Below are 27,747 nucleotides of genomic sequence, written 5' to 3' on the forward strand. Positions count from 1 at the left end.
TCTCCTGGGTAACTGCATTTCTTATGTGTAGTGTAGGTAACATTGTTCTGCTCAGAATTTTGAATTGTTTTCTACAGTATTTGACAGTAAACAACTAGATAGCTGTTGGCAGTTTCCATGACTTGTTTTAGCAATTTGTATTCATGTTTTCTTGCTTCAGAAATTATTGTAATGATTTCTAGCATTTTTTTAATATATCGGTAGTGTAAACTAGCTAAACCCTTGTGTGATAGTTACTGGTTTTGATAAAATAAGATGGTGCATTTAAGTTCAAAAAATTGTTTTTTCCTTGGTTAATTTGAGTACTATTAAAATTAAATAAATTTCTTTAATACAACTGCTAGATCTTTTTTAAAGATCTATATCATAAAAATAAAAAGCAAATGTATAGGTTTAACATCCCAAGCAAGCAAATGGATTCAGAATTAAGGATTAACTTAAAAAAAGGATTCAGTTTGGGTAGTGAAACTTACTTTGCCCTTAATTAAAATAGCTGTGTGTCAGGATTAAGTCTGTCTAGCACTAAAATAGATCTATATTTGCTTTCTTGATATGAGTCTATTAGAAATTTAGAAGTCCTTAGCTGTCAATATAAACTTTCCTTTAATAATTTCATAATGAAATCTACTTTTAAAGAATTTGTTTATTCTGAAGGGCTCTACTATTTGATTTTAAGAAGTTGTAAGCGTGACTTGTCTAAGATGATGCCACACTGCTTTAGCATTATTTCAATAGATACATGTCTTGACTGGGACATAAAGATTGCTGTCAGTCTTTATAGTGGACACTGATATTTTTTCCCTTTTTGACCTGATTAATTAGTTTGAAATTCTCTTGACGTTGTTCAGGGACAATTTTAGTTATAGCTTACCCTGAACTGGAATTTACCCAGAACTGGGAAAAACCCCTTATTTAAAACTAGTAGTTTTCACTTTGTATAGGTTTTTAGAGACATATTTCTGACAGCTGATTTTTCACTTCCTTTAAGCAGCTCTCTGTGCTCTGTTACACAGACAGCAGCAGCCCCCCACTGGAAGGTCCCTTTTGCTCTAACAGAGTACTTGAAAAGGACTTAGGAACAAAAGAGAATTGAATATGAGAGCTTGCATGCCTAATGTGCTTTCATATAGCAATTGAAAGATTGTATTCAAAGGTTTAGGGGGAATTTCTAATGCTTGTTTTGCTCTTTGACCTACTGGTTAACTCGTTTATTAACAAACATTTAATGATTGAGATGGAGCTCACTCACTAACAAGGAGCTTGTGGCTTGATCAGCAATAGGAAGTTACCATGTTGTGTAGGCTGAGCTGTAGAAATAGAGCCTATTGACTGGTAAATATCAGTGAGCATTTGAGAGGTATGGTGGCATGTGTCAGGTTCCTTCATATTAGTTTGCATTTAGGTCCCTTCAAAAGGGAAAAGTTACCAAGATATTTAGATTATCCCAGTGTTGTAGAACAACTGACCTAATTTGGTTATTTCTCAACTTTGTGCCATTAGTTGTATTAGACTGCATGCATGTCACAAGTGGCATAGACAAAATTAATTCTGTTCATTGTATAGCTTCAAGCTATAGAAATACTTAGCAAGCAAAAAATATATTTATAGGGGGTTTTCCTGACTTGTTTGTTCAATAATCCTGGATGGTCATTTTACCTTTGACAGTAAACCATGAAGACCAAACTGAAACTTTGTGCCCTGAATGACTTTGTGTAGGTTTCTGATGTACTGCTCTTTATGTTTTCTCAGTGTTTTTTGTTGGTGGGGGTTTTTTATAAATGACTTTAAAGTAGGTTAAGAAAAGAGTCTTTCCCCTGCATCAGCAATGTTGCAAAAAAACAGGTGCCATCAAGGCATGTGTTTCAGACTCTTTTCTTACTTCATGAATTATATTTGTTTTGCAAGAATTAGTGTAGCTCATACTGTAGATGGTTGTGCTTATGTTTGGTGCTCTGATGGCGCTTCTCTGCTGCCTGAGAAGAAGGTGTAGATAAACTTGGAGGAAGCTAGCACAGCTGTCTATTCCTGTTAGTAGCAGTGGCTTTATTTCATCTTGAAATGGAAAATAATTGGTAATTAAAAGATTATGTTGTAGAAGAAAAAAAGCTATTGCAATTGCAGGATTAGCAAGTGGTAGAATCACTGTGGACTCCCCATGGTGAAGAGATGGAGCATCATTCAGTTCAGCAGATTTTGTGTACTCATTGATACTGCCAGCTTGCTGGTTGTCTGTGCCAGTGAGCCTCTGTCTCCCAGGTCTGCAGGATAAGTAGGAAAAGGCAGGTTCCTTTTTATATGCCCATTGTTACTTTCTCGTTTTCTTGTCCAAAAGTAACTACAACATCATGGACAGCTGGGGTCCTCCAAGTTCAGGGCTAAGGACATATGATCTAAGAAGGCACATCTGTTTCTTCACTGCATTGCTTGTTTGGCTTAAGAGATTGTATCAGCTCCAGATACACAGTCAAATCAACAATTTTCCATCTTCTGTTTCTCCTCAGTGAGCCATGCACTCTTTTCTTTGTTAGTGTCAAGAACCTGCTACTGACTGCCACAATACACATACTGTTGAGGTGGCTGAGAGAACCTTAAATTCCAGGGATCCATTGATTCCTTTCATAGTATCAGAGCAAGGTTTTTGGCTAGCCTAGAGACATACCAGCCTATCACCACTCTCCCATTTAGAGTTTTCACTATCCAGATTTTACAGTGAGAGGCTATGTTGTCAAAGATCTTCTAGCTTATTTGTGACAGAAATCAGTCAGCCAGATCTCTGAGGTGGTATTGTGTAGGTATTTTCTTTTCATAGTGTGCTCTTGAGGAAAGCTCAGAAACTGTATTTCATTTAAATTGAACAAAATACTGTATTTAACTTTTTGACTTAGGAGGAAGTGCATAGAGTGAAGGAGAGGCAGTAGAAATGAAAGATTTATATACAGCACTCTCCTTGCTTTCTGATTATTCTTACAGCCAGCCATCTCTGTCCACAGCTGTCTTCTGAGCTGGGCATCATTTTTCTCCTCTGTTTTTAGAGGGGAAGATGAGGTTTATTTCCCAGTTCTCCCCATTCTTCAACATTCCAGTGTAAGACACAAGTATTTGTAATGTGTGTATATTTACCAGAGTAGTTACGTGCATGTTTTTCCATCTGTGGAGTTAGATTTCCTAATTGCTGTTACTCCTACAAGGAGAAGGGGAAATTTCTAGACAAACGGATATATTTTTTAAGAGATGAAATACCCCTTCAGACTCCAAAGTGTCTTGCAACATGGCGCTCGAGTTGCACCTTTGATCAAGAGTTTAGTATCCCAGTTCTCTAAATGTAGCTCATCTGTGTAAGTAATGCAGTTGTATTAGGGCTCTGTTTTTCTGAATGTATGCAACACACAGACTCTTTTGGAGCTCTTGAACTGTTTGTTGTTTAAAGATCAAAGTGTTCAGCCATTTCTGAGTAGCAGTTCTCTAAATATGGGTAATGAGCTGTGACAAAACTTGATATGAAGCCTTAAAGATAGATTGTTCTCCTGTGAGTGCTACCAGAAACAGCACAAAGAAGAGTTCACAGCCTGCAGCAGAGCTCCATCCAAACCTCTTCACCAAGCACTGTCATCTCTGACACTGTGAGGAGTGATGTGAAGTGATTCTCTGACACAGAGTTGCTTTGCAAGAATACCAGTGATATATTTAACTACGTGGAAATAACCACAGAGTGCATGTACTTGTAAGTTGTCACTCAGAAAGAGAGGTTAGTTTCCAGCTGATGCATGAATTCCATGTGCATTCATTCTCCTTGCTTGCCCTTTAGGTTTTTAAAAATTGTATCTCTAGCTGAGTTAAAAATGAAATGGGCCCATGCATAGCCTTATATTGCAGTGTGCTGAGCATGAGGAACAGTGGGATTTGAGCCTAAGGGAACAAATTAACCAGTTTTAAGGAAGTGTCTGTACGTGTTGTGTGAATTTGCACACAGTCTAAACTTCTGAGACAATGTTTATAGAGGTAAGAACTCTCTTTCATGTAGAAGTTTCCCAGGAGGAATAAATAAGTAGAGAGGAATCCCAAAATGAAATTCTTTGGTTTCTTGCTAAGGAGCAGGTCAAATGGATAATGGCTTTAGTTGCATTTGACATTTAAAATGTAACTTTTGATTAGACATCTTGGTAGCAGACAGCAGGAAGGATAATTCCGTCTGCCTGAAGGAATCTGTGGTAATACTGCCTGCAGGGAAGTGCTATTAAATGTATTAAATAAGTACTCCAAGATGAACAGTGCATTTTTGAGTGCCAGTTGTTTGTGAAGGTTCTTTACTTTTATGATGAATTATCATGAAAAAACTTTGTTTTGGTTTAAGATCAAGCAAATGAAACTGTAGGCTTTAAAGTCCCCAGTTTAAGCCAGTTACAGATTAGAAGATGCTACAAATTGTCATTCTGCTACTTTTATTTGCATCAGATATCAGAGTGCTTGTGTATAAATGAGGAAATTCAATAAATAAACTAGGCCTGTTGTATATTCAGGTTGGTGAATGGAGCAGATACTTTGGAGTAAATATCTGATAAGCAGAAAGAAGCTTTAATGCTCATACTTCAAGGAAAGGCAATCCTATATGCCTGTAAAATCCTCCAAAAAGAACTAAAATGTCCATGATGCACTTAATAAGTGAAGATTTGAGCAGTTACCCATTTGATAACTCATTCTCACGCCGCCTGAACTTCTCTCCAGCAGATTGCCAAACTGAGGCAGCAGCTGCAGCGCAGTAAGCAGAGCAGTCGTCACAGCAAAGAGAAGGAGCGTCAGTCACCTCTCCATGGCAACCATATAGCAATCAGTCAGACTCAGGTAAGTGGGCAGCTCCTTATATGAACAGCCTCCCACCTTATCAGGGTTGGCTGAATAGCCTGCTGAGCCTTCCCATCTGCCTTGTGTTTGTTCTCTTGTGTGGTACATCAAATGCTTAACAGTCTGATGCTGCTGTGCCTTCACTGGAGTTTATCTGATGGTCATCATATAATAAAGGAGGGGTTGCACCAGGATAGCAACTGAAATATATTCTGATGCTGTAAAAGTTGTGGGCATGGCCAGATAAGGCTGTGCTTCCAGGGATGCATACTTGCTTCCAAGACTAATTTTTTTTTGGTAAACTTTCAAAGCTCCTCTGGAAGATACTTGCTTATCAATTTTGCAACCTGATTCCATCTGCACTACTTAAAAAAAAAATTGAAAATAAAGAAAGTACCAAAGCAGAGTGCAGTGGAGGATACCCAAAGCAGTCATGATCTAGTCACTACAATCTGCCAGCAAAATTGAAACCCAATTTCAGTTCTAAAGCTCAAGAGAGGTTTAGCAAATATCTTCATAAATCTTAAGGCACTCACTTGTAGAAAGCATTTAACTATGGCTTATATGAGAGTGCAGAGATTTGAGTCCTGGTTAAGTTTCACCTATAGTAGATCCTTAACTTGGACTCTCTGTTACTAACAGGCCACTCTTTGAACATGTGAAATGTTGGTTCTATCATGGTATTTCCTGAGTACCTTTTTAACTACCTGGTGTTCTGTAGCAGCTAGTTACAGCTGCTGGTTGAGCTGTGATGGCTGATTCCTTACGTTCCTTCTATGGGGATAAAATCTTGTGGTCAGATTCTAATGCATGAAGACGATAGGAATTTGATGCTCTTCCTGAACCTGTTAGCCTTCATAACAAAGGATCCTACTACATTTGACAAAGAAAAGGGTTTTGCTTTACATCTCAAAGTTGCAAACACCTGTGCCATTATAGTCACATAGCAGACAGCCTTTGACACAGATTGAAACCCACTTAGGACATCTGCTGTGAAGAAACGTTGTTTAGCACTTGGAGCTCACTGTCATTGCTCATGTGACGTTTTGGTTTCTCAGGAAGATGTTCTCTGATAAAGCCATTCTGCAGGCTCTGTGTTCTGGCACTCAGAGAATGCTCGCAGGCAAACGACTTGCACCTTGGGAGCTGCAGGTTGTGCAAGATTCACTTGATAAGAACTCAAAAAATGCTTACATTTTGTCTTAAGCATCCTGTGATTCTCTGAGGAGGAGGAGAACACGTTGATTCTGTTCATGGCTGTCAGTGTGGCTGCTGCCAAGGTGAAGCTTTTAAGGTTGACTGTGCAAGACGTGTGTGCTCTCAGGAATGTTTCCTGTTGGTAACAGAGCTCCACTCAACAGGCTTTTCTAAAAATCATATTTGTACTCACTTAGATACTTGTTTCTTGAAATCAAGATGATTTTTCTTAAGACCTTTAACATAAAGTCCTGAAAAGGTATAAGTTAATGAAATTAAAGGTTCAGAAAGAATGTTTTATTTTGCATTCACTAAAGCCAACCAAAAGAGAGTAAAAGTGCATTAAGTGAATATTTTGGTTGAGTCATTAAGCTTTAGGAATGTTATGAAAGGCCTTTTGGATCCCAGTTAACATCAGGGCCCCATGCACTGCCCATCCCCCTGCAGTGTAAACCTTAGTCTGTGCCTCTGCAAAGTACATACACCTGTCTGCTTACTACCAGGTGAAGTCATAGAGTGCTTTGATTATACAACTTTTCCTTGAGTTAAGCAGAGATGATTTTATTTGCTTTTGATTTCTGCAGGCATTTGTTTTTATTTAAATCCACCAAGTAAAGATGATCTTCTAGATGGCAAAATTAATACACACCTTCATACTTAGTAATGATTTTAGTTTTGGTCTCAGACTTCTGCCTTTATTCTGTTTAACATCTTTAAATCATGTTGCTGTCTACCTTCTAGGCTTGTATTTCCAGATCTGTCCCTATGCCACTGTCAAGCATTTCAGTGCCAAAATCAACTGCTTCACGTGTGCCGTATAATGTAGAAGGAATAAGCCCTGAACTGGAAAAAGTATTCATTAAGGAGAACAGTGGAAAAGAAGAGGTATCTAAGGTAAGCATATAGTAACATGTTTATGGTTGTTATCTCTTTGTAATCTATAAACGCAGGGAAAACCTTCCTCCTGAGGAGCCTTCGTTGTGGCTGAAATTACAAATAATTTTCTTCAAAGAACTGTTTGTTTGAAAACTTTGTTGCAGTGTTTTAGCATGGTGGGTTTTTGTTTTTGAGGTTTTTTTTTTCGTTTTTAAAGGGCTTCTGGCCAAACCTACTTTGTTTAGAATGCCCTTTCTGTAGAGAACTTGCAAGTTTTTGTGAGAAATGCAAGCGTTAGAACATTCAGACACTTCAGGCTGCAGTAATAAGTAATTAGAGATCAGGAGATTGTTGTATTTGCTTCATTTTGCACTCTTTTTCTTGAGCAAGATGTAAGTTTCCAGTGCTATGCTCTCTTTTTTTGGTTTTAATGCTTTTTTTTCCATGAACTGAATGTGGACCATTTTACTGCCATGAAACCTCTGTGATCTGTCATGGGAGATCTCTGTATGGGAAATACTGACAAATGGGGCAGCTTTGCTTTGGAGCACTGGACTTTTCATTGAGGAATTTGATGACACTGAAAATGTGGAATACTTGGTTTCCAGCCACTGTTTCCTGAACAGCCAGTGAAAATTTTCTGCTGTGGAATAAAGTACTCCACATTTTTTTTCTAATCTTCTCCAAGTTGTAGGTGTTTTTCTCATGAATGGTTATTTAATAGCAATTCAGTATACAGGTCAAGCTATAAAATTTCCATCAGAGGTTTAAGATTCTGAAACCTTATATTTGCAGTTCTTCGTATCAGTAGTAAACTGAAAGTTTTTTGGAGTGGTCTTGGCTTCTCTAGACCCCTAGTTGTGTGGACAAAGCAGTCTTAAGAATGTAGTAGTAGTTCTGTGCTAAGTTTTCTTTCCTAAGGCTGTCTTATCCCTTTAGAAGAGGTGTGTATTGTACCAGGGGAATAAGGAAGAAACATCAAACATGCAGCCTGAATGCCCAGCTCAACAAGCCCTGTTGCAGCATCTCCAAAGAGTACAAAAAAGTGTGTATTGTAGTGCCACCATTGATGTTGCTGTGGCTGGGGTTGTAATCTCCTGTAGTTGGAGGATATTTCATTTATCTATCAGACAAATCATCCTTGCAAATGTTGTCCTTGGGTTTTAACAGCTTACTGCTTGGGATGCAGAGCTCTCCTGTGTTACTGAATGTACTGACTCTGATCCAGCAAAACAGTTAAGCACATACTTAAGTGCATTGTTGGATTTGGGCCAGAGGTGCTCGGAGTTTATGCAACCAAGGCAATAGTGAACCCTTCCTCCAAACATTCAGCTGGCGAGAGCTTCAGACACAAAAGAAAGTCATAAATCAGACATTGCCCTTGAAGTCAAGTCTATCTTTGTGGGCAGAGGGTTGTTTCCTGCTATGTAACTGTTAATTTCTGTGAACTCTGGTCTTGTGGGACCTAGAGTGGGACTCCTAGCACTGTCTGTGAGATTAGATCTCAGTTTGCTTATGGAAGATCATAACAAGATCATAATTTACTCAAATCTTACTGCTGGTGAACTTTCTCCTAATATAACAATTTAGCCTGGGGGACTGGGGGCAGCTGGGTTAAAGGTTAGGAATCACTGGACAAAAGATAAACCATAGGAAACCAAACTCTGGTGAGCCTGTTGGTTTTTCTTTCAGTTTTCTGCCATTCTTTCTCGCTGTAACATTTTGTATTGTTAGAAACTATTTTAAAAGCACGGTCAAAGATAGTTTGTTGCTTTGGAATATGTCTTCTGTCTTTACTCACACTGATTTAGTTCTGTTACTTCTCTGAAACATTTTTTTAAAAAAATTGTTTTAACATCTTAATGATAGTTAAAGTTGTAGTTATAAAAGCAAAAATAACCAAACCACTCTTGTGTTGTCCAGTTGTTTTTGTATTTCATAAAGATTGTTGAGGATTAGTAATGTCTTTGTGTCATAACAGTCAATAGGATTTTTAAAAGGTAAACTTTAGAGAGATTGCATTGTGGTCAAATACTCAAAAAATGTCATTCTTTGCAGTTTAGACATAGCTGTATTTTTTCACATAATTCATCTTGCTTACTTAGCTGAAGTTGTTTCCTTTTTGCTCTCATGAAATTAATTTGTCCTTTTTGAGTCACTTCTTAATCACCTCTTTCTCCTCAAATTTATTAATAAACTTCTAATTAGAGTTCTAATGCATTTATTCAAAATTCTTGGATATATTTTCCTTCCTTCTTTTTATAACTTCCTGATTACTCTGACAAGGTCTGATGGTGGGTCTCTGTTCTCACCATAACTTGTGAGACGGAATCAGCTTTTTGTGAAGTTGTTGCAGGCTTTTGTTCTTTGTCCCATTGTAATTCCACAACACCATCATTGGAGACTGAAGTGCAAAAAGATGATGGACTTCTTGTAGGGATTGGGGAACAAGAGGTGTTCCCTCTTCTGGAATACAATAGTGAAAATGATGAAAAGTGCCCTGTTGTAGAACACAGACACATTTGTAGGCCTCCTGTTAGGAAAAACATTCTACCGGAACTATCAAGTATACAGAAGTAATTAGAAATAAATAAATTTTCATGGACTGTCAGACAATGTAAGTTAACTGATTACTGTGTTCCTTGTTTGATTTCTAATGCTTCTGGAAGGAGATGGAAAAGTGGTTTTATGTACCTATCTGGAAACTTAATCCCTTAATAAAATGACTTCTTTTATTTTGCACAGATGCAGAGGATCCTTACTTAACTCCTCATAGCCTTCATCTTAAGCTGTTTTTTTTCCTAAATGTTCCTTCCTAGGGTACATTATGGTTCTTGCACTTGAACCTTATCTAGTGCATTGATGGCTTCACTGATACCAGCAGGAAGAAGCAATTTCCTATGTTGGCCTTTGTGTTCCAGTCTAGAGGAAAGTTTTTAAATCAATAGCATTGAATGCTGTGCTCTGAAGAAGTTGCCTCCCAAATAGATGTACAGCTTGTGAGGAGACTCCCATTGGTAATGCTGTTTCAGACTGGTGGCATTCCTGATTCTTCTAACTGGAGTGTTGTTGAGGTTTTTTCCAGCAAAAAGATTGATCCTGAAAACAAATTGGTGAATGTTAACAGTGTATTGAGAAATGCATGCTTGTTGTCAAATGCAGCTTTTTCATACCTTTGCTGGGAGATGAGAGCAGTATGGAACTGTGTCCAAGAACACATCCAATAGGGATGGACAGGTGTCCTGTGCATTTGGCATAAGGTTAATACATGACGGGACATACCTGGAAAAAACCCCTCAAGAAATAGCATATAGAATGCAGTAATTTCTAGTTGTTTTCCATGCATTGGGCAATATGGGAAGTAATAGCAACTGTACCAAATTAGTTACCCTCTTTCTTGTCTTGTAAGGTTGTGAGAACTTCAGTTTTAGAATAGTTCAAGCATGACTCATAGAAAGCGACTTCAAAAGTGGGGTTTTTTTTATGTTGGTCAGGTTTGATACATAAAGTTTTTTAACAAGCTAAATACTTCTACTTGATATTTTCATGGAGATTTTTCCACTTGTCAGCAATGAGGGAAAGATAAAATACAAGAACACAGTAATCTGAGATATTAACTGGCATTTTTTATGCCAAATGTTATTGCACTTGTAAAGAATGATAAATATTTAGCCTTTTCTGCTTGTGTGTATATTTAGATATGTGTCTAAAAATATGGATTATTTTTGTACCTCAGGCTTTAGTTCAGGGGAGATTGAAATATGTGATGAGGGATATACTTCCTGACTGCCTGAGACTGCATTGTTCCTCCAGGTGTGGAGGAACATCTGTGTTATCCTGAAGTCTTTCATTATGTGATCACTTACTGTTTTTTTCCCCTCCCTGGAATACCTGTTACATAGACCATAGTGTATGCCCAGCTGTTTGGTGTTTTTCCCTTCTCCTCCTTAGATTTGTGTTCTCATGCTCATGCTTACTGTTACACCTTGCTTTGAAGTCAGAAATCAGAATTTTTGCCTGAGATTTTGCTTCTTTATAATAGGAGCATGTCTGAAATTTTGTTCATTTTACAGCACAGTTATGTGAGAAGAAAGATGATATTATTTACACTTTATGGATGGGGAAACACAAATCCATCAGGGTTCTGTAGTGTGGTTGTTCAGGTAACTCAGGATGTTGGATTCCATTTTAGGAGTTCAAAATGCAGCTCCTGTAGTCTCCTTCTGCATCTGTCAATGCAGAGGACAATGCAGACCTCTATAAACTGGGCATCCAGAAGAGATACTGTAAAAGACAGAGGTTGCTTCAGTTGATTCCCTGACATCTCACAGAATTTTTGTGGTAGAGAGAGAAATAAAAATGCTGTTTTGTATAGGAGTTTTGGGGAGTTTTTTGGGGGTTTTTTGTGGTGGTGGTGTTTTTGGTTTTTTGTTGGTTTTTTTTTTTGGTGTGGTCTTTTTTTCCTTGTTAGTTTGGTTATGATAATTATGAGACTGCTTTCTTTTTACAGCTTCATTCTTTTTTTCTCTCTTCTGTCTATGTAACAAATGCTACAGAGCTGCAGGTCTGTTGTGTGCATTGAATGAGTCAGGGCCTGTTGGGGGTGATGGGAATGGAACAGCAAGTCGTGTTGTAACGCATATGCAATGTGAACTGAGCTGTTGGAACAGACCACACAGCTGTGCCCAAACCTTACAGCATTTGATGGAGCAACTGTAATGTACTCTTTAGTGTGTTTCTTTGCTCTTATTTGAAATATGAAATGGTGTTAACTGGAAGACTCCTAAGAAGAAAATTATCTTCCTGCTCTGCTATGTCTGCCTCTTTGTGTAATATGTGGTGGTTTTCTGGATGGACTGTTGCTGAAAAAGGGAGAATGTGATACCCAGCCAATAGGTGTCATGTCCTCGTTGCTAGCAAAAGTGTTGGGTTGAATTTTAGGCTCTGGAACGAGCTGTTACAGTTTTGGAATATATGTGGAAGAGAGGCAATAAAATAAAAATGTTCACTTGAAGTGAGAAGAAAAAAAGACATTAATTTTTTGTAGCTAGAACATTTAAGCTGTTCTTTATGGTTTGGACACAGTTCTCACTGAAGTGAGAATAAAAATTTTTTATATCTTGGAGACATTTTTTTCCTCTTTGCTTCTAAGCAAGGCTCTAATTCCCACTTGGTTTCTTACATTTAAAGCAGCACTGTCTTTATTAAAATTTCCATTGGGAAGGACAAATAAGTAGAGCATGCCAATCTACTGCTGTGAACATGTCTATGCAGTATGTTGCAGAATGGGATGCAGCATCACTCTGGCCAGTGCCAGCTAGGCTGATACATGCAGGTAGATCTTACTAGTTTAGCCTCAAGACAAAGCTTATGAGCCTTGTTAAAAGCCAGCGTGTGTGCATCATCTGTAGAAGGATGGAATGTAGGGGTGTGCTGGAGAATTGCAACTTACTAGCAAAACTTGGATGGTTTCCTTTTATAATTGTAATTCAGTTGGTTGTTATGGCAATAGTATGCCATTGCATTTGACATTTTCTACTTTCCCTTTTATCCCAATATGATCTCTGTCGGGGTACTTGTTTTTGTGTTATAATAGCAGTGACCTTTATTGAAAATTGTAGTGCTACATATAATTAGTGAAGGAGGTTTACTTTTTTAACTACCGTAAAAACCATAAAAACATAACACTGGCACGGGTTGAATTGTGGATGTTAACTTTGCATTGGAATGTGTGCACGTTGCCCCAGTACTCCCTGTAATTAATGTATGTTGTATCCATTGTACACCGCATCATTTTCTTGCTAGAGATCTCTCTGTTCTCTTCTTAAGGCCTTTGCTGATGAGTGCTACAGGCTGCCATTGCTTGTGAGTTTGATCTTTTCTCTGTAATTGCTTGTTTCTCTTGCAGCCTTTGGATATCCCCGACGGTCGAAGGGCGCCGTTGCCCGCTCACTATCGCAGCAGCAGCACCCGAAGCATTGACACTCAGACTCCGTCGGTGCAGGAGCGCAGCAGTAGCTGCAGCAGTCACTCACCGTGTGTCTCTCCCTTTTGCCCTCCTGAATCTCAGGATGGGAGTCCCTGTTCAACAGAAGATTTGCTCTATGACCGTGATAAAGGTGAGAGTAGAATGGCCTGCCTTTACCTATGGGAGGCATGTGATGTCATGGTTTTACAACTACCTTCATTTTACTCATTACATCAGTTTTTGTTTTTGTTTGATGGCTGTGGAGGGATTGAGGATTTATCTGAAAATTGATTTTGTTTGTTTACATATCTTTTTCCCTCTTGTTTGTGAAACTTCACAAACATCTTCCATAAATACGTCAGAGAAGCACAGCAAACAGTTACCTATTTATGAAGATTCTAATGTGAAGAATTCAGACTGTAACATGTTTACCTTTAAGAAAGGTATTAGGAAGGTTTGTGGTAGACTGTATATTTATTGTAGGTGAGTTGCTTGCTGTTGAAAATGATGATGAAGTTTTGGACTGCTTTTAAAAGAGCTCTGCTTCTGAACTCTTATGTTCTACTGGGAGCTATTTGGTGAGGAGCTCAGATACCTGTTTGAACAACATGGTGGAGGGTAATTACTTCTCTGTGTATGCTGCATAACAGCTCAAAAATTCTGAGTAATTTATGCATTTATCAATATCCTGCGTTTTTTTCTGAAGTTTGTAAAATGTTGTTGGGTTTTATTGTGGGAGTACAACTGGACTTTCAGGAATTAAGTTACCGAGTTACTGACTATGGAGTATATGGGTACCAGTGTAAAAAGTACTGTGTTTTTTTTGACAACTGTTTACTAATAAAATTACCCTTGTGCTTCTGGTCAGCTAGCTGAAGCACAGACTCAGTATGGAAGATGTAGGATTTGGGTAAATCATGCAAGCTAAGAGGAATAAGTTTCACAGAGGAAATGGAAACTTCTAAGATTTAGCATATATTTCTTTACTAATGAGCTAAAGATAGCGTTTTGAGCTTGTAAGTAAGGTTAGAGGTCTTTTTGTAAATACTGTCTGTTTATTAAGAGTTAAAGTAATTTGGGACTAGGATTGGGGAAGTCAACTGGAGAAACACTAGCTTTTCTTGATTTCTTAAAAGTGTTTTTTCCCCACATCTTGGATTTAAAAGGAAATCGTAGAAAACAAATCCATCTGCCCAAATCCTGAACTGGGGGTGGGTGTGTGCAAGTTGACCACATTAAAGTAGAAGTCTTAGCTCAACATGAGAGTTGGCAATGCTCCAAAAATAAGTGTTATTAGCTTGCCCCCACCATACTCTTCTTTCTTATACTATGCATGTGAATTTTAATATGTTGTCAAGACTGAATCACTATAGAAACATCTACTAAAGTATTAGCACACAAAAACCCATCTCGACAGGTAAATTGGTTCATATATGTCTTGATAATAAATAAAAGTTAAAAAGCAAGGAAATTAATAATTCTTTTTGCAGTCAGTACTCCGTTATCACAGTAATGGGAATTTTCAGTGGTACATTTATTGACAGTAGCGAGTGAAGACAGTTTGAAATAGTGCATCTAGCCTTTTTAATACTTTTCAAGGCTTTTTATCTCTTGCCTTGGATTTTTTGAACAGCTGACTGGAGTGAAATTTATGAGTAGATTCTTATTTGTGGATTTTGGATTTAAGACTGGCTTTAAATGCTGGGCTTGCCTCAAAAGTCTTTTCCAGGAGAAGTGTGTAGGTGATGATGGTAAACAGCCAGTTTTTTACGTCATCATAATGGCATTTTAAACTTGGTTTAAGTAAGGTACATAATGCTGTGCATGGGAAAGATGAAACCTTGAACTTCTCATCACAACTTAATTTTTTAAGGGCAAGGTAAAAACTAGGGAAACATGTATCAGTTTTCCAAGAGAAAGTGATTTCTTCAGAGGTTGCAGTAGTATAGTCAGAAAGATGCTTTTTGCTCTCCTGTCATCCAGATACTACAGGCGGTTGTTCTGAATTAGAATATTGTTTCAAAATCATTAAATTATGGATAAATGAGGGATATGGCCGGAAATTACAACACAATAGCAAGTTTGAAGGACAGTTTGTTACATTTGTTGTGGCTGTTAATTCCTTTTTACAATAGAAATTTGGGAAGGTTTTCACACCTTCATTTTAAAAGCTTTTGTGGGCTAGAATAAAACCATCATCAGTTTTTTGTGAGGCCTTTTGAGTTTGAAATATGCATTGTGTAACCAAATGTAGATGTTTTGGCAACGTTTTCTTGTTACTTTTCTAAAGGCTTAGTTTTCCTTTTGATGAAAATAATTTGTCTTTATCATTAAAAATTGGAGTTATTGGTGTTGCCAATGGTTGTGGGGCATTTTGCTGAATAGGAAAGGAAGGTTAGTTTAAGAGACTAAGCAGTGAGAGGAGCCAGTACTCTGTACAGGCACAGCACTGCTTTACATTCCTAAAGCATCTTTTACTTTTTGTGCAAAGCTGTGCTTTGGCCTGAGGCCCTCCCATCTGCCCTTTGGACTCTATCAACTGTTGGGTTTACCTTTCTGCAAGAAGCTGTTAAATATTTGAATTTTTCAAAAGCAAGTGAAAGCTAATTTTCAGAAAAGGCTCACAGTATTACTCTGAGCAGAGCAGTGCTACTACACAGTATTGATTAGAGCAGACAAGGAAGGGTTGGGAAAGAATGTTTTCATGGCACACCTGGCTTTATGATTTTGTGTTAAAACTACTGGTTTCACTAGGCCTGTTTTGTGATACTCTGGTCCATGAAACTGTAATTCAGAGCCCTGCATAGCATCCTCAGGAGCTGTGACAGAGGTGAAATTCAAAGGCATCTGAAGGTATAAGCAGATGAAATCTGGAACGGCTTCTTTGTACAAATACAGATTGTGTACCGTGTTTTTCAGGGATTTTGATTTAGGTAGCATTTAGTAGTCCCACTGTTGCTAGCAGGCTCTTCCAAGTAACATGTTCATGAAGATGCTTGTTAAATTCTGGGCATCTGATTCGTAGTTCTTTAAAGGAAAGTTTTTAGTGGAGTCTTTGGATGGTCTTAGTAGTTAGTTTTGAGCCTACCAAAACTAATCCCAAGGCTCACTGGCAGTTTTTTATTGAAGTATAGTCACTCAAAAACTGTTCTACAGATTGTTTTTTAGTTACTCTCTTTTGTTGTTCTAATATGTGCAAGATATTATTTCCTGTTTAAAGGTTAAACAGTATTGTTAGTGTTTTAATTACAGTCTTAAAATGTTTTCTAGAGAACAGAATCTATGTGTTTTAAATATGTGTCCAGAAATTCCACGTGATAAGCCTCCATATTGTCTGCTGTGAGTTTGTGGCAGGGAAACTCCCTTTAAAGACTCCACGATCAGTCACTGTCGATGGGATGGGATGGAGCGGGTAGGGATGGGATGGGATGGGATGGAGCAGCATGGGTGGGCTGGGAGACGCCGGCAGGGCACCCCGTGCTGAAGGGAGCCACCGGCTCAGCTTTGTGGCGTCGGCGGGCTGGGAGCGCGCCCATCAAACCTTGGGAGAGCACACATGGCTTTGCTGTGCTGTCAGGGATTCATGACGGGACAGTTTAGCGCTGCAGAGCTCACAGGATACTCAAGTGGAGACTGGAATTCCACCTCTTGCCACTTAACTCGTGGCCTGTGTCCCAGTCCCTTCTGCTCTTGCCCAAAACCCAGCTTGTACGTGCGAGTCTCCTCACAGCCGCACGTGTTCTCCAGATAGCGCGTGCTGTGCGTTGGGGCAAAGTGAAACTCCAACAACTTCATAAGCTTTAAAAGCAGGGAGGATAAAGAGAAATACTTGTTAAGCAGCAGTCTCACGTAGAAAGTTTCAGCCTGGCAGGGCTAACTAAACCAAAAACTTGATTGAAAGCTGAACTGGCTAGTAGACAAGATTAAATCTTCCACGTACTGACTTAACTTTGAATTCTGTTTGATTCTTCCCTTGGATGTACTGCCATGGTTTTCCGCTATTCAGTGGAATGAACAGTAGTACACTTTATGTCTCTAATTTTTTAAATAGAAACTTGGATGTTCAATTTTAAATATTAGCAGGAGGAAACAAACTGTCTGGGTTCTGTTAATGATTTCTGTGTTTGGAATGAGTGGTGTGGGCCAACAGTGGAAGGATGCCAACAGGACCATCATGCTCCCAACTTGGCAAATATCTGTATCGTCTCTAAGCATTTTCTGCCTTCGTAGTTAACACCAAAAATTCTGTAAATAGAAGTTCTGTATTCACTCTACAGCAGGAAAGAGCTGAATAATCAATATGCTACTGAGGTTCACTTCAACATTATTTTTTGTCTCATATCTTTGATAATAAATCTTCAAAGAGAAGTGTGACATTTGAGTTGATTTGTTTCTTCTTGTAAGAGGAAGCAGAAATGTTTCAAAACATCTAATGATTAGCCTTAGTATTTGAGTCACGGTAATAACATGGTTTGTGTAGTTACTCTTCGCAAGCTGTTAAAGACAAATCTGTCCACTTTGGTGAAGTTAGATCATAGTGCTTGAAGCTTGGATAGCTGAAAAGGCAACACACATGCACAACAGGGAAGTAAACAAAGGCTGTAAACTTGAGTTAAATATAATGTAACCCCGCATTAGTGGAAAGACTTGAAAAGAGCTGAAGCAAGAGCAGCTATTTCTCTCCAGTTAAGGTGCATTTGTAAGTTGGTGGGTCCTCGTTAATTTTGCTATTTCATTTTTTAATTGTAATCCTAAGCAGGGAATAGGGAACCAGTAATACTACCTTGGGAGAGATATTGGACTTTGGAAAGGTAGAAGCCACTGCAGAAAGCTAATTTTCTGTGGATAGCTATTTCTGTACCTACTTTTTCCTTAATACATTTACTATCATGTTGTCAGCATGACTGTTAAAAGTGAACCCTTGCATAATCTTAAGATTTGAACCTTCTGTCATTACCAGACTTGAGCTTCTGTCATTACCAGACTTGAGCGTTCTCTCATACTTCCTGAGAAGTACAAATAAATCTGCCCATTGCCTTTTGTCCTAGATCTTCACACCTCTAATTCTAAGTGTGTCTGGCTAAAATATACACAGCTGGAGTTATGAAGAATACCTGTATTATACAGCCAGTAGTGATGAGAGAATTAAACTGTAGAAGTTTTATTCTAGATTCTAAAGCAACTTCACAACTGTGAAGCAAGTAAGAGAGGACATTGTAATGATAAGGTAGCAGTACCTGTGTTACAAATGTGTTTTGTTTAGTTCTGACTTCTGAGCTGTTCATGAGACTAATGAGGTCAATATTCCAGTGAAGAATTATGTTTTAAAATAAGATACAAGTTGTATACACACATCTTTAATAACACTGTTTATACAGTGAGAAGGTGTTTTATCATTACCACTCATAATTCTTCTGCATGTATTATGCATATTACCTTGTTCATTTATGGTTTTTGAACTATGTAATAAAGATTGTATTTGTTTCCAGGATCACAGCTCTGCTTTGTTCCAATCGCAGTGTTCTGGCTAAAAATATCCTCCTGTTACGTGTTGTTATACAATAGATTGCTGCTGCACCGAAGCTGTTACTCAGAAGAAATGTGCTATACAAGGGTGTTAGAAGTAGCCTGCAATAAAGGAAGCGTTGTGGTAGAAGCAAACCAGCGTAGTGGCTAAATTGTGAAAAAAGGCATCTTGTTTGGAAATCGAATTTAATTAAAAAGCACTCTCAATCTCTAGTAATATAACTGCTTTAAATTTTCAGACAGTGGGAGTAGCTCACCGTTGCCCAAGTATGCCTCATCTCCCAAACCAAACAACAGCTACATGTTCAAACGAGAGCCCCCAGAGGGATGTGAGCGAGTGAAGGTCTTTGAGGAAATGTCGTAAGTAATGCCTTTTATATCAGCTGGTATCTGCAAAGCAGTAAACCTGTTTACTGAGCCTATTCAACTGCAGATGAATAAACTATTCCAGCTGATGGGTTTTTCAGGAGCAAACTATTCTTATAGTTTGTGCAAGAGAGAAGTTCAAGTGTTTACATTGGTGTGAAGAGAAAATGGAGTCTTTTACCTCTTTTTGTGCATTTACAAAAGGCAACAAAAATCCAAGCAGGAAAGATAAGGTACATTAATTTCCTAAGCATTTATATAAATCTCTCAATGTTTTTTTTTAACGTTTTAAATTTTCATGGCTTAAGCAAAAACTCTCCTTGTCATAATTATCCGTTTCAAGCATAGGTTGCATTTTGATGTGTATAAACCATAGACAATGGAATTAAACATATGAAAAGTGTTTGTAGATGGTGTATGCTTATGGCATAGACTCTGCTCAATATTTTTGCTGAGCAAGAAATTGGACATTAAACTCTTGGACACCATGTCTTTTTTCCCTAGACCCAGCAGTATTTGAGCACAGCACATGCTGTTGAGGTTGCATGCTAAGCTCCTGTGGATGAAAGAATTAAGGAGGGGATGTTTCTTGCTCTAGCAGCATTTATTGCCTTCTGGGTGGTAAAGGGAGCAATGTTGGATTGTGGAAAAAGCCTCCAGACAAATTATGGAATATGGGAAATAAGAGGTCTGGTTTGTGGAGGTCCTCAAAGGAATTTAAAATTACTAAATGTGTTGTTGCTGCATTGCTTATCAAAGGAGAATTTGTGCCATTCTAAATTAATCATGGCATTTTTTCATGTGCATATGTAGTGCAGATTTTTCGTGCTGGAAGTTGCATGTTTGCCCAGTAATTGCCAAGTCGTTTTTTGTGATGATACTATTTTTAATGCTGTGGATCAGTTAGCTGACTACCAATATGGAAGATGTTTGCCCCTCTGTCCAATTAATCCCATTCCTTGTCATTCACATTTTAGCAGTGTATAGAACCACAAAGTTCATGATGTGAAGAGCATCTCAGCTGGCCAGATAAATAATCTTTTTTCTCGTCGTAGGTCTCGTCAGCCTGTCTCAGCCCCTCTCTTTTCATGTCCTGACAAAAACAAGGTTAATTTCATCCCAACCGGATCAGCTTTCTGTCCTGTAAAACTTCTGGGCCCCCTCCTTCCCGCTTCAGACCTGACGCTGAAGAACTCTCCAAACTCTGGTCAAAGCACAGGTTTGAGCACCCTGACTGTTGAGCAGCTTTCGTCTCGGGTCTCTTTCTCATCTCTGTCAGATGACACCAGCACAATGGACTCCGCAGAGCTCCCGGGACAGCAGCCGTGCCAGCAGCAGCAGCCGCTTCTGCAGGAGATTCAGACTGAAGAGCATTCCTCTCCTCAGAGCTACGTGTTAATCTAGAGCAAGGTGGAGCAGGCCTCTGCCCCCAGGCAAGGAGTGAGGAGACCCTGGTTCAGATACATCTGCATGAGGTGGCAACCTTTCAGAACACCACGGAATACTTAGCAGCATTCAGAAAAATATCTCAACGTTGTTCTTGGCAGGGACAGAATCCATATTCGGCATTTTTTTGTGAGAAAGCAGTAATGCCTGCAGAATCCATGTTACATTAACCGTTTTAAGTGGAGACTATGCATTTCATAGTACGTTTGACCAGATTAGTACTGTGTCCTGTGTTCTGTTTCAAATTCTACAGTATAAATAAGCTCTCTCTATATATAAAAAAAAAAATGTTGCCTGTCTGAATAGAAAATGTCTTGCTGTGTTGTGTCCTATGGAAAATACTGTACTTCAGGATTATGTTTACAATTGATCCAGGTGTTTATGTTTCTAACTTCTGTAATACACACAATGCAAAAAAAAAAAAAAAAAATGGCCACAGCAGTTGCACAGTGCCCACCCTATGGCCTAGCTTCAGGTACTTCTCTTGAAGTGTAAACTCAGGTAACTTGGAATGTATATCATATTGGAATATAAAATATTTTACAGCTACAAAGCTAAAGAGGGAACATCACTCTTTTGCCTTTCCTTGTTTTATGCATTATATTTCCTCATTACATTCCACTTTCTTGGAATAAGTGCATTCAGATCCAGGTGAATGGTGACCCTGGACATGGGTGAACATGAGGAGAACCAGCAAATCTGTGATGTATATCACTTTGTCATGTGCTTACAAGTAAAACAACTGTTGCATTTACTGTCATTTCAATAGATGTAAAATTGTGGCATTTAAAGGTTTCAGGTGTTGCTCAGTTAATGACTGTTAAACTGTTGCAAATAAAGTGTTCAGTACTAGGCTGTACATGAGAAACATTCCACATTGTGTGTGAGAGGATTTTGAAAGACAAGAATACAAGAATGTTTTTGTTAAAGGACAGAAATTTTTAGGTTTCACGGGGGTGGGGGGGGGGGGGGGTGATTGGGGATTTCCTCTCATGGTTTGTGTTGGCAGTTAAGGATGTGAAATGCTACTGTTACCGTCTAAAAGTCAAATTAATGTTTAGTTTCTCTTTTGGAAATGTTCATTCATTTGCTGGTTGGAAATAGGTTTTCAGATTTTGTTGAGCAGTGTTAGATGAGCGGCGTTTTATTTATGTAGTGAGTAATTGTGTTTGGATGAAAGTCCAGAAGTAGCAAGTGGGTGTTCTAAGAGGGGTGGGGAAAACAATAGTTTTAAGTTCATGTTACTTAAAGCTTCTCCCATAACTTTCAGTTACTTAAGCTGTGTGTGTAAAAGTGTGTTTTCCCCCCTCAAGTGTAAATAAAAGAAAAATCCATGTAAAATAATCCTGGTTTTGCAGGCTGGACACTGTCTCGAAATAGTACATGGCAAGATTGGGTTTGTGGCACTCTTCTGTTGTACTAGAAAAAGAGGAGCATTGCTTTCAGAGATAATTTCCTGTGATACCAAAAGGACCCCAAAGGCAAAATAAACTTGATGTTCTTGCTCCATTGCTTTCAGCTCGGTGGAACTGTGTGTATGCTGTCTACTCCTAAGAGAATAAGGTTCACCATTTCCAGGAATTGAAGAGATTAGTAGCCTGCAGCTACTAGGAGCATTTAAACATGCTCTTGTATGTTTTTTTCTGCTTTTGAAGATGAGATTGGAGGGGGATGAGAGTGAGCCACCAGTAACTACTCACTAGATATGTGCTTTTTTGGAGACAAAGCATTGCTTCCTTTTTATTACTGAGTTTTTGTTAATGCTGTCTTACAAGGTGGAATTCACAGCCTATAAAACATCCACTGTTTTTTTGACTCCCCTTGCAGAGAACATAGAAGGATAGAGGTCTGTCTCTAACCATTTTCATGTGAAAAAGCTTATTGAAACACAGCAGCCATCTTTAACCCTACTAATCTCAGGCCTAGGTGAAAACACTATATATTTTATAGACTGAAGATAAAGGGGAGAAAATACTCGTGATCTAAGTATTGATTCCTTTTAATATTTTTCTTTCTAGACTAACATTGCAGTATGATGACCTTTTTATGCTCTGGCTATGTCCAGATAAGAAATTGTAGTCTCAGTTATTGGTGTTAGGTTACCAGGGGATATGATGAGTGGTTTTTAGATCAGTGCTGAACTCTGTACAATATTTGCAATGCCATTACATGTTCTTTATATTTTTTCCATGAGAAACTAAATATTAATTAAAATGCACATTTGTTCTTAGCAGAATTGAAGGTTTTGAACCAAATGTGTTAAAGCTAATGCTTTGCCATGTAAATTTCCCAGCAGTTGTTTATCTCAATTGTATTCTACATCCAGCTGTAGAAATTTGTCAAATATTGTTTAAAGTTTTGTACATAGTTGTACTGTTATTTCTAGCCACTGTGCTGAACAGTATTCAAGTTATCACACAATATTGCTTTACACAAGGAAATGTGTGGCTTTTGTTTTGTATTTTTTTTTCGGTATAGAAGTTCCTGTGTCTTATTTAAATAAAAATTATAGTTTAAAAAAAAAAAAAGTGGTGGGGACAACACACAAAAGCAGTGGTTCATTTATTTGTTTTGGAAACTGTGCATTAAACACCATAGAAGGAGATTAATTTTTAATATTGTTCCAAATTTACATCTCGAATAATGCCAACCATGTATGACTAGTGTGCTGTGTCTTCTAGATCATGATAATCTTATATCTGTTGATTTTTGCATAATGCTGTACTCAGGAGCAGGGAAAACCCCTTAAAATAGCTGAATGTTTAAATATACTTAAAGTAGCATACTCTATTTCAACATAGCACAGGAAAAAAAATCAGTTTAGAGTTACTTGAAACTGTGTATCTACTGCTCTGTTTGTGGTATGGCTAATTTCAAGTTATCTGTTGAAAATTATGAAAGCCATTACATGTTTCACTATGTGAAACTAAACTAAACTCCTAAAGGATGTGGTATAAATCTACTGACAGTCTTGGTTTCATGTTGTTTTGTATGACTCAAATGATTGTCATTCGACTTGCAGAATAATTCTTTCCAGATGGGGGTGGGGGGGGGGGAAGGAGGAAGAAAGAAGGATAATATTTAAATACATGTAAATCCTCCAAAGTCAGTGTTTACTGAAGAGTACTATGGCAATAACCATCAAGAATGGATTAATGCTTATTGTCGTCAGTCAGTGGAAATTTTAAGTTTTCAGCATCCTAAAGATTACAAAGTTTCTATGTGACTGTGTTAAAAACATTAACTGGAACTTAACTAAACGTCCAGGGCCAGAAGTTGGACTTCAGTGACCCTTGTGGGTCCCTTCCAACATAGGATTTTCTGTGGTTCTGTGATCCCACCCACCTCTGAGAAGGCTTAGTGTCCTTCAGTCAGAAATGGCTTCATTTCAGCCATTTCATCTTCAGCTTGAAGGGGTTCCTAGGAGTAGCCTTGTGACTGTCCTGTCCCCTAAATGGATTTGGCTGCAGCGGTTTCAGGCTGTCTTTCAGTGGGAGGGTGTTTTCTCAGGAAATATTTTGACAAAAGCGTGTAGCTTGCCCTGCAGAGATGTGATGCAGTTTGTGTCCCAGGGAACTTTTAAGCATCCCCATGAACCTAGACCTTGCCTGGTTGGTCACATTTTGGACTTTTTTTCCATACAAGCCACACTTTGTGTGCTGTGTGTAACTCACTGCCTTTGCCTTCCTCAAAGCCGAAACAAGGAGTCTGAAAAGCACTGAGGGTAGAGAGCTAATGAAATAATTTTGCCTTGAGTTCCTGTTTTGTGAATAAAAGATCTTAGCTTGAACATGTATTTTCATGGTAATTTGTGGCTCTGGAAGTGAATGCTTCAGAGACTGGAGGTCTGTGTAAGGAGAGCTCTTGGTTGTGTGTGCTGGGGTAGGGGACAACAGATAGTGAGTGACCTGCTTCTTTTAGGAAACAGGGTCCTGGACAACAGATAGTGAGTGACCTGCTTCTTTTAGGAAACAGGGTCCTGGACAACAGATAGTGAGTGACCTGCTTCTTTTAGGAAACAGGGTCCTGTCTGGGAAGTGATTTCTGGCTTCCTGACAAATTAGCTCTTGGGAGGAGCCAGATACTGGTACAAGTGTAGTGTCTCACAATCTTCACAGTATGTAAGTGTAAGGAGTAACACGAACAAGAGAAATTGTGATGTCAGCCAGCATCTCTAATTTATTCAGTTGTAAGCAAACACCATCAAGGCTTAGCAAAACCAGCTCCTCCTACCCTGGCCTTCCTCCAGGGTAGCGGATTGGGACCTTCAGACATTACTTGAGGTACAAGCCAAGAAATCTGGAGATGACAGATAACTAGTTGAAGTTTCCATCAATTACTGTTGTAAAACAGTCTGCCTTGCTGTGCAAAATACATGAAAACACAGATTTGAGGCAACTCAGCTGGGAGGAAATAGCCAAAGTTCCTACTGTGTATGTCCAGAACCTAAATGCAAGGAAAAAGTGAATTAAAGCTGGGAAAGTACACACATTACATGTACAGTCATCCATATTTGGTACTTGGCTGAAGGAAGTTGTTTGATGAAAGGTTGACATGCAGTTAAAATATACGTGTGTCTTGTTTCTGTTTGCATTAGTGTAAACAGTCCTGGAAAGCTCTAGTTTGGGAGACTGTGAAAGGCTCAGGGAAGAGCTATAGGAATTAAGTACTGGAAAAACCAGAAGGTGGCTGTGCAGGAGCTCAACATGATTAACTTGATGGTTGAAGAATGACTTAATTTTAGTTAGTAAATACCTACACATAGGCAATACTTACTAATGAGCTTTAAGTTTAGCAGACATGGAATATTAAGCAGTAAGAAAGTGAAGGTAGATGAATTCATACTAAAAATGTGTATTTGTTTTAGCACTAAGATTAATTACTGGGCAAACATACAAGGAAAGTTTTTTTTTTTCAAGTATTGATATGTTTAAAATTAGATGATTTTACAAAGGATGTGCTCAAATATGGTTTTTATAAGCCTTACTAACTTGTGATTATTTGGGGCATTGTACATTTCAGTTGATGGTTAAGAGGTGGAATTTTTGAGCTACCCTAAGAATTCTTGCCGCACAAAAGAAGGACATGCTGCAATATTTTCAGCTAGGGTGTTAACACATATTTTAAACTGTCTGGAATAGGGCTTTGAGGGTAACTTTTGGCTTCTGGGAATTTTTGGTGTGTCAAACATAAATGAGATCTCCAGTAAAGTAGAGGTAATTGAGTAGTTTTATTAGTTCTTTTGATTTTGGCACCTCCTCTGTAGTGCTGTAATTATGGAGAAGTGGTAAGAAACTGGAGAGTAGGAGTTGTCTTTTTGGAGGGCAACAGGTCCCAGAAATAATGTGTTACTTGAGTGGGGCTGAGAGGAGGCAGGGAGCTTCCTCAGTAAAGGCCACATTGGAAGTGAGTGAACATGTAAGTTAAACTGCAAATTCAGTTGATGACAAGAAAGTAGAGCAATCAGATGAAGCTGGATAGAGCTCTTTTTAAGAATAGTTGAAATCTTACCTGAGGTTGTAAGAAGTTCTGATGGGAAATTTTTAGGCTGCCTTGATCTGTAGCCTGGAGAGCTCAGAGGCAGAGGAGCTGGAAGCCTGGGAGAAGAGAAGGTTGTGTAATCTCTTCTCCCCATTGAATTATCGACTGAGCTTCGTAACAAAGCACAATTAGGCTAATAACTGCCTGTAGAAAAGTAAGAGGGTGTGTGTGTGTGAGATTTGTGTATGTGCACAGCGAAGTGTGTGTGTAAACTTTTCAGTGCATTGTGCAGCTGTTGGCTGAAAATAGGGTTTGCTCGGGGCAATAGTAATACCCATGGTAATCTATTTCTTGTACCTTTGTTTTTAATTTTTACTTTTCCAAATCAGTAGTAAGTAAGTAGCATCATCTAAATCCCAGACTGCCAGGCTTAAGTCATATTAACTAAAACCGGGTGTCTACCTGCTTTCTTCAGGTGAGATCTGAGTGCTCTTGATTCTTTCTCCTAGGAGAAGAAAGCTGAAAGATACTAGACTTCCTGTTGAAGTTTGTTGCCAGAAGTCTGGGTGATGCAATTACTCCATTCTGAGTTTTATTTGGATAAGTATTTCTAGTTGTGCCCTATCTTTGTGATGCAGAGGTTTCTCAGCAGCTTCCCTTTCCATAAGGTTGGTGCTGTCCTTGGGCTTGTTACATGGGGAAGTAGGAACTCATTCTTATGAAAGATTTAAGAAGGGTGTTGCCTTTGGAAACGAAATACTGTTATTAGGAAATGGGAGGTGGCGGGGAGAAGCGCTTAAATCTGCTTTTGTGATTCCTTTGGATTTTAATTCATTGTACATCCTGCAAATGCTGAGATCCATCCATTTTGATGTTAGTTGCTGAAAATATAGGAAGCTTCAGGTGTAGCTTTCCATTTCCGTGACAGTACAGAGATGGTACCATACTACCTACTTTCAGTGATTGCTTATATTTTGGATGGGGCATGTAGGTGTATTTTAAGGATTGTCCCTTCATTCAGGGGCTCTTGTTCATGAAATGAGTTTGGGTACAATGGTGGATCTGGTTGTCGTTCTAGTGGAGAATTCTAAGGAGATAGTTTAAACATTTTCTGAACTAAGTACCTAAGAAATCTGTTCTAGGGAGAATTTTCTGGTTTTCCTCTTCTGCAGGGGAATACCAAACCTTTGGGGGTAGGAGAATGATGAAGATGGGAGCAGTAGGTCTTGCACTTTGTAAATAATGGGAAAACAAAGGCAGCCTAGGCCCCGATTTGGAGGTCAACCTTGTGTATCTGTATTGGTACATACAGGATGTTCCTTGGGTTAGGAACACAGCAGATGCCTTAATACTCCAGAGGAGTATTAGCCTGGATAAATGTCATTTGTTCTCTAAATCAGGCCATCTGTAAATTGCAATCTGTCCCTTTGGTTGCACCCTGGCTGAAAGGCTGTCAATGCTGCTCTGTATCATGACTTGCCTTTGTATTCAGTAAGTGAGAAAATGGACCTCCAGACTGGACAACAAACTGGTACCTCTGTCAGGCACAGGGGCTTCGTGGCACTGGCTCTGTCCTGTGGGTGCAGGTCTGCCAGAGCAGGAGCTGTTGTCCATCTCTCAGCCTTCACCATCGTGTAAGTTTCTATTTCCCACCATGGTACACACAGGCTCTGCTGGCCCCTCCTGCATGGGAGGCTCATTTCCACCATCTTTGGTGACTGGGAGATGTTGGGGGAAAACCTGTCTGGGGGCAAACCTGGACTCCTGCAGCTTTTGGGAGTTCTGGCAGCACCGTGGTGGTGGTGGTGGTGGTGGTGTACACTGGGGACAGGAACACCATTGCCTGAGTCATGGTAAAACTGCCCCCAAGCTACTTGATGCTGTCATGGGTCAGGTGTTTGGGTTGTTTGGTTGTTTTTTTTTTTTCTGATAGCCCTGGTGCAGAAACTTAAGCACCTTGATGGAGATTTTGAGATGGCTGACGGTGATATATTGGATTAATCTCTGAAGAAAGACACTTCATTTTGGCAGTTGGCCTCCGCAGAAAG

At 38.9% G+C, this 27,747-nt stretch overlaps 1 protein-coding gene and 1 long non-coding RNA gene across 4 annotated transcripts in view; one reads left to right on the forward strand and one right to left on the reverse strand.

The window, feature by feature from the left end:
• The window catches only part of GLCCI1 (glucocorticoid induced 1), a 51,052-nt gene extending 29,966 nt beyond the window's left edge, over positions 1-21,086 (forward strand). The window contains exons 4-8 of one of the 3 annotated variants that reach the window (XR_005255958.1): positions 4,723-4,839; positions 6,778-6,930; positions 12,821-13,031; positions 18,646-19,005; positions 19,828-19,926. Coding sequence is in view for 2 of the 3 variants with exons in the window: in XM_038129175.1 (XP_037985103.1) it covers positions 4,723-4,839; positions 6,778-6,930; positions 12,821-13,031; positions 18,646-18,766; positions 19,828-20,176 (951 nt within the window). In the remaining variant the exon portion in view is untranslated. Of the gene's footprint in view, positions 1-4,722; positions 4,840-6,777; positions 6,931-12,820; positions 13,032-18,645; positions 19,006-19,827 lie in introns of all 3 variants that reach the window. The other 2 variants (XM_038129175.1, XM_038129176.1) reach the window with 2 other exon arrangements.
• On the reverse strand, positions 20,583-27,379 carry LOC119697847. The gene is made up of 2 exons (XR_005255959.1): positions 24,221-27,379; positions 20,583-24,173 (listed from the first exon to the last, which is right to left on the reverse strand). It is a non-coding gene; the product is annotated as an uncharacterized LOC119697847 (long non-coding RNA).
• Positions 27,380-27,747: the final 368 nt, after the last annotated feature.

Source organism: Motacilla alba, chromosome 2 (genome assembly GCF_015832195.1).
Source record: "Motacilla alba alba isolate MOTALB_02 chromosome 2, Motacilla_alba_V1.0_pri, whole genome shotgun sequence".
In the NCBI taxonomy this organism is placed as follows: domain Eukaryota; kingdom Metazoa; phylum Chordata; class Aves; order Passeriformes; family Motacillidae; genus Motacilla; species Motacilla alba.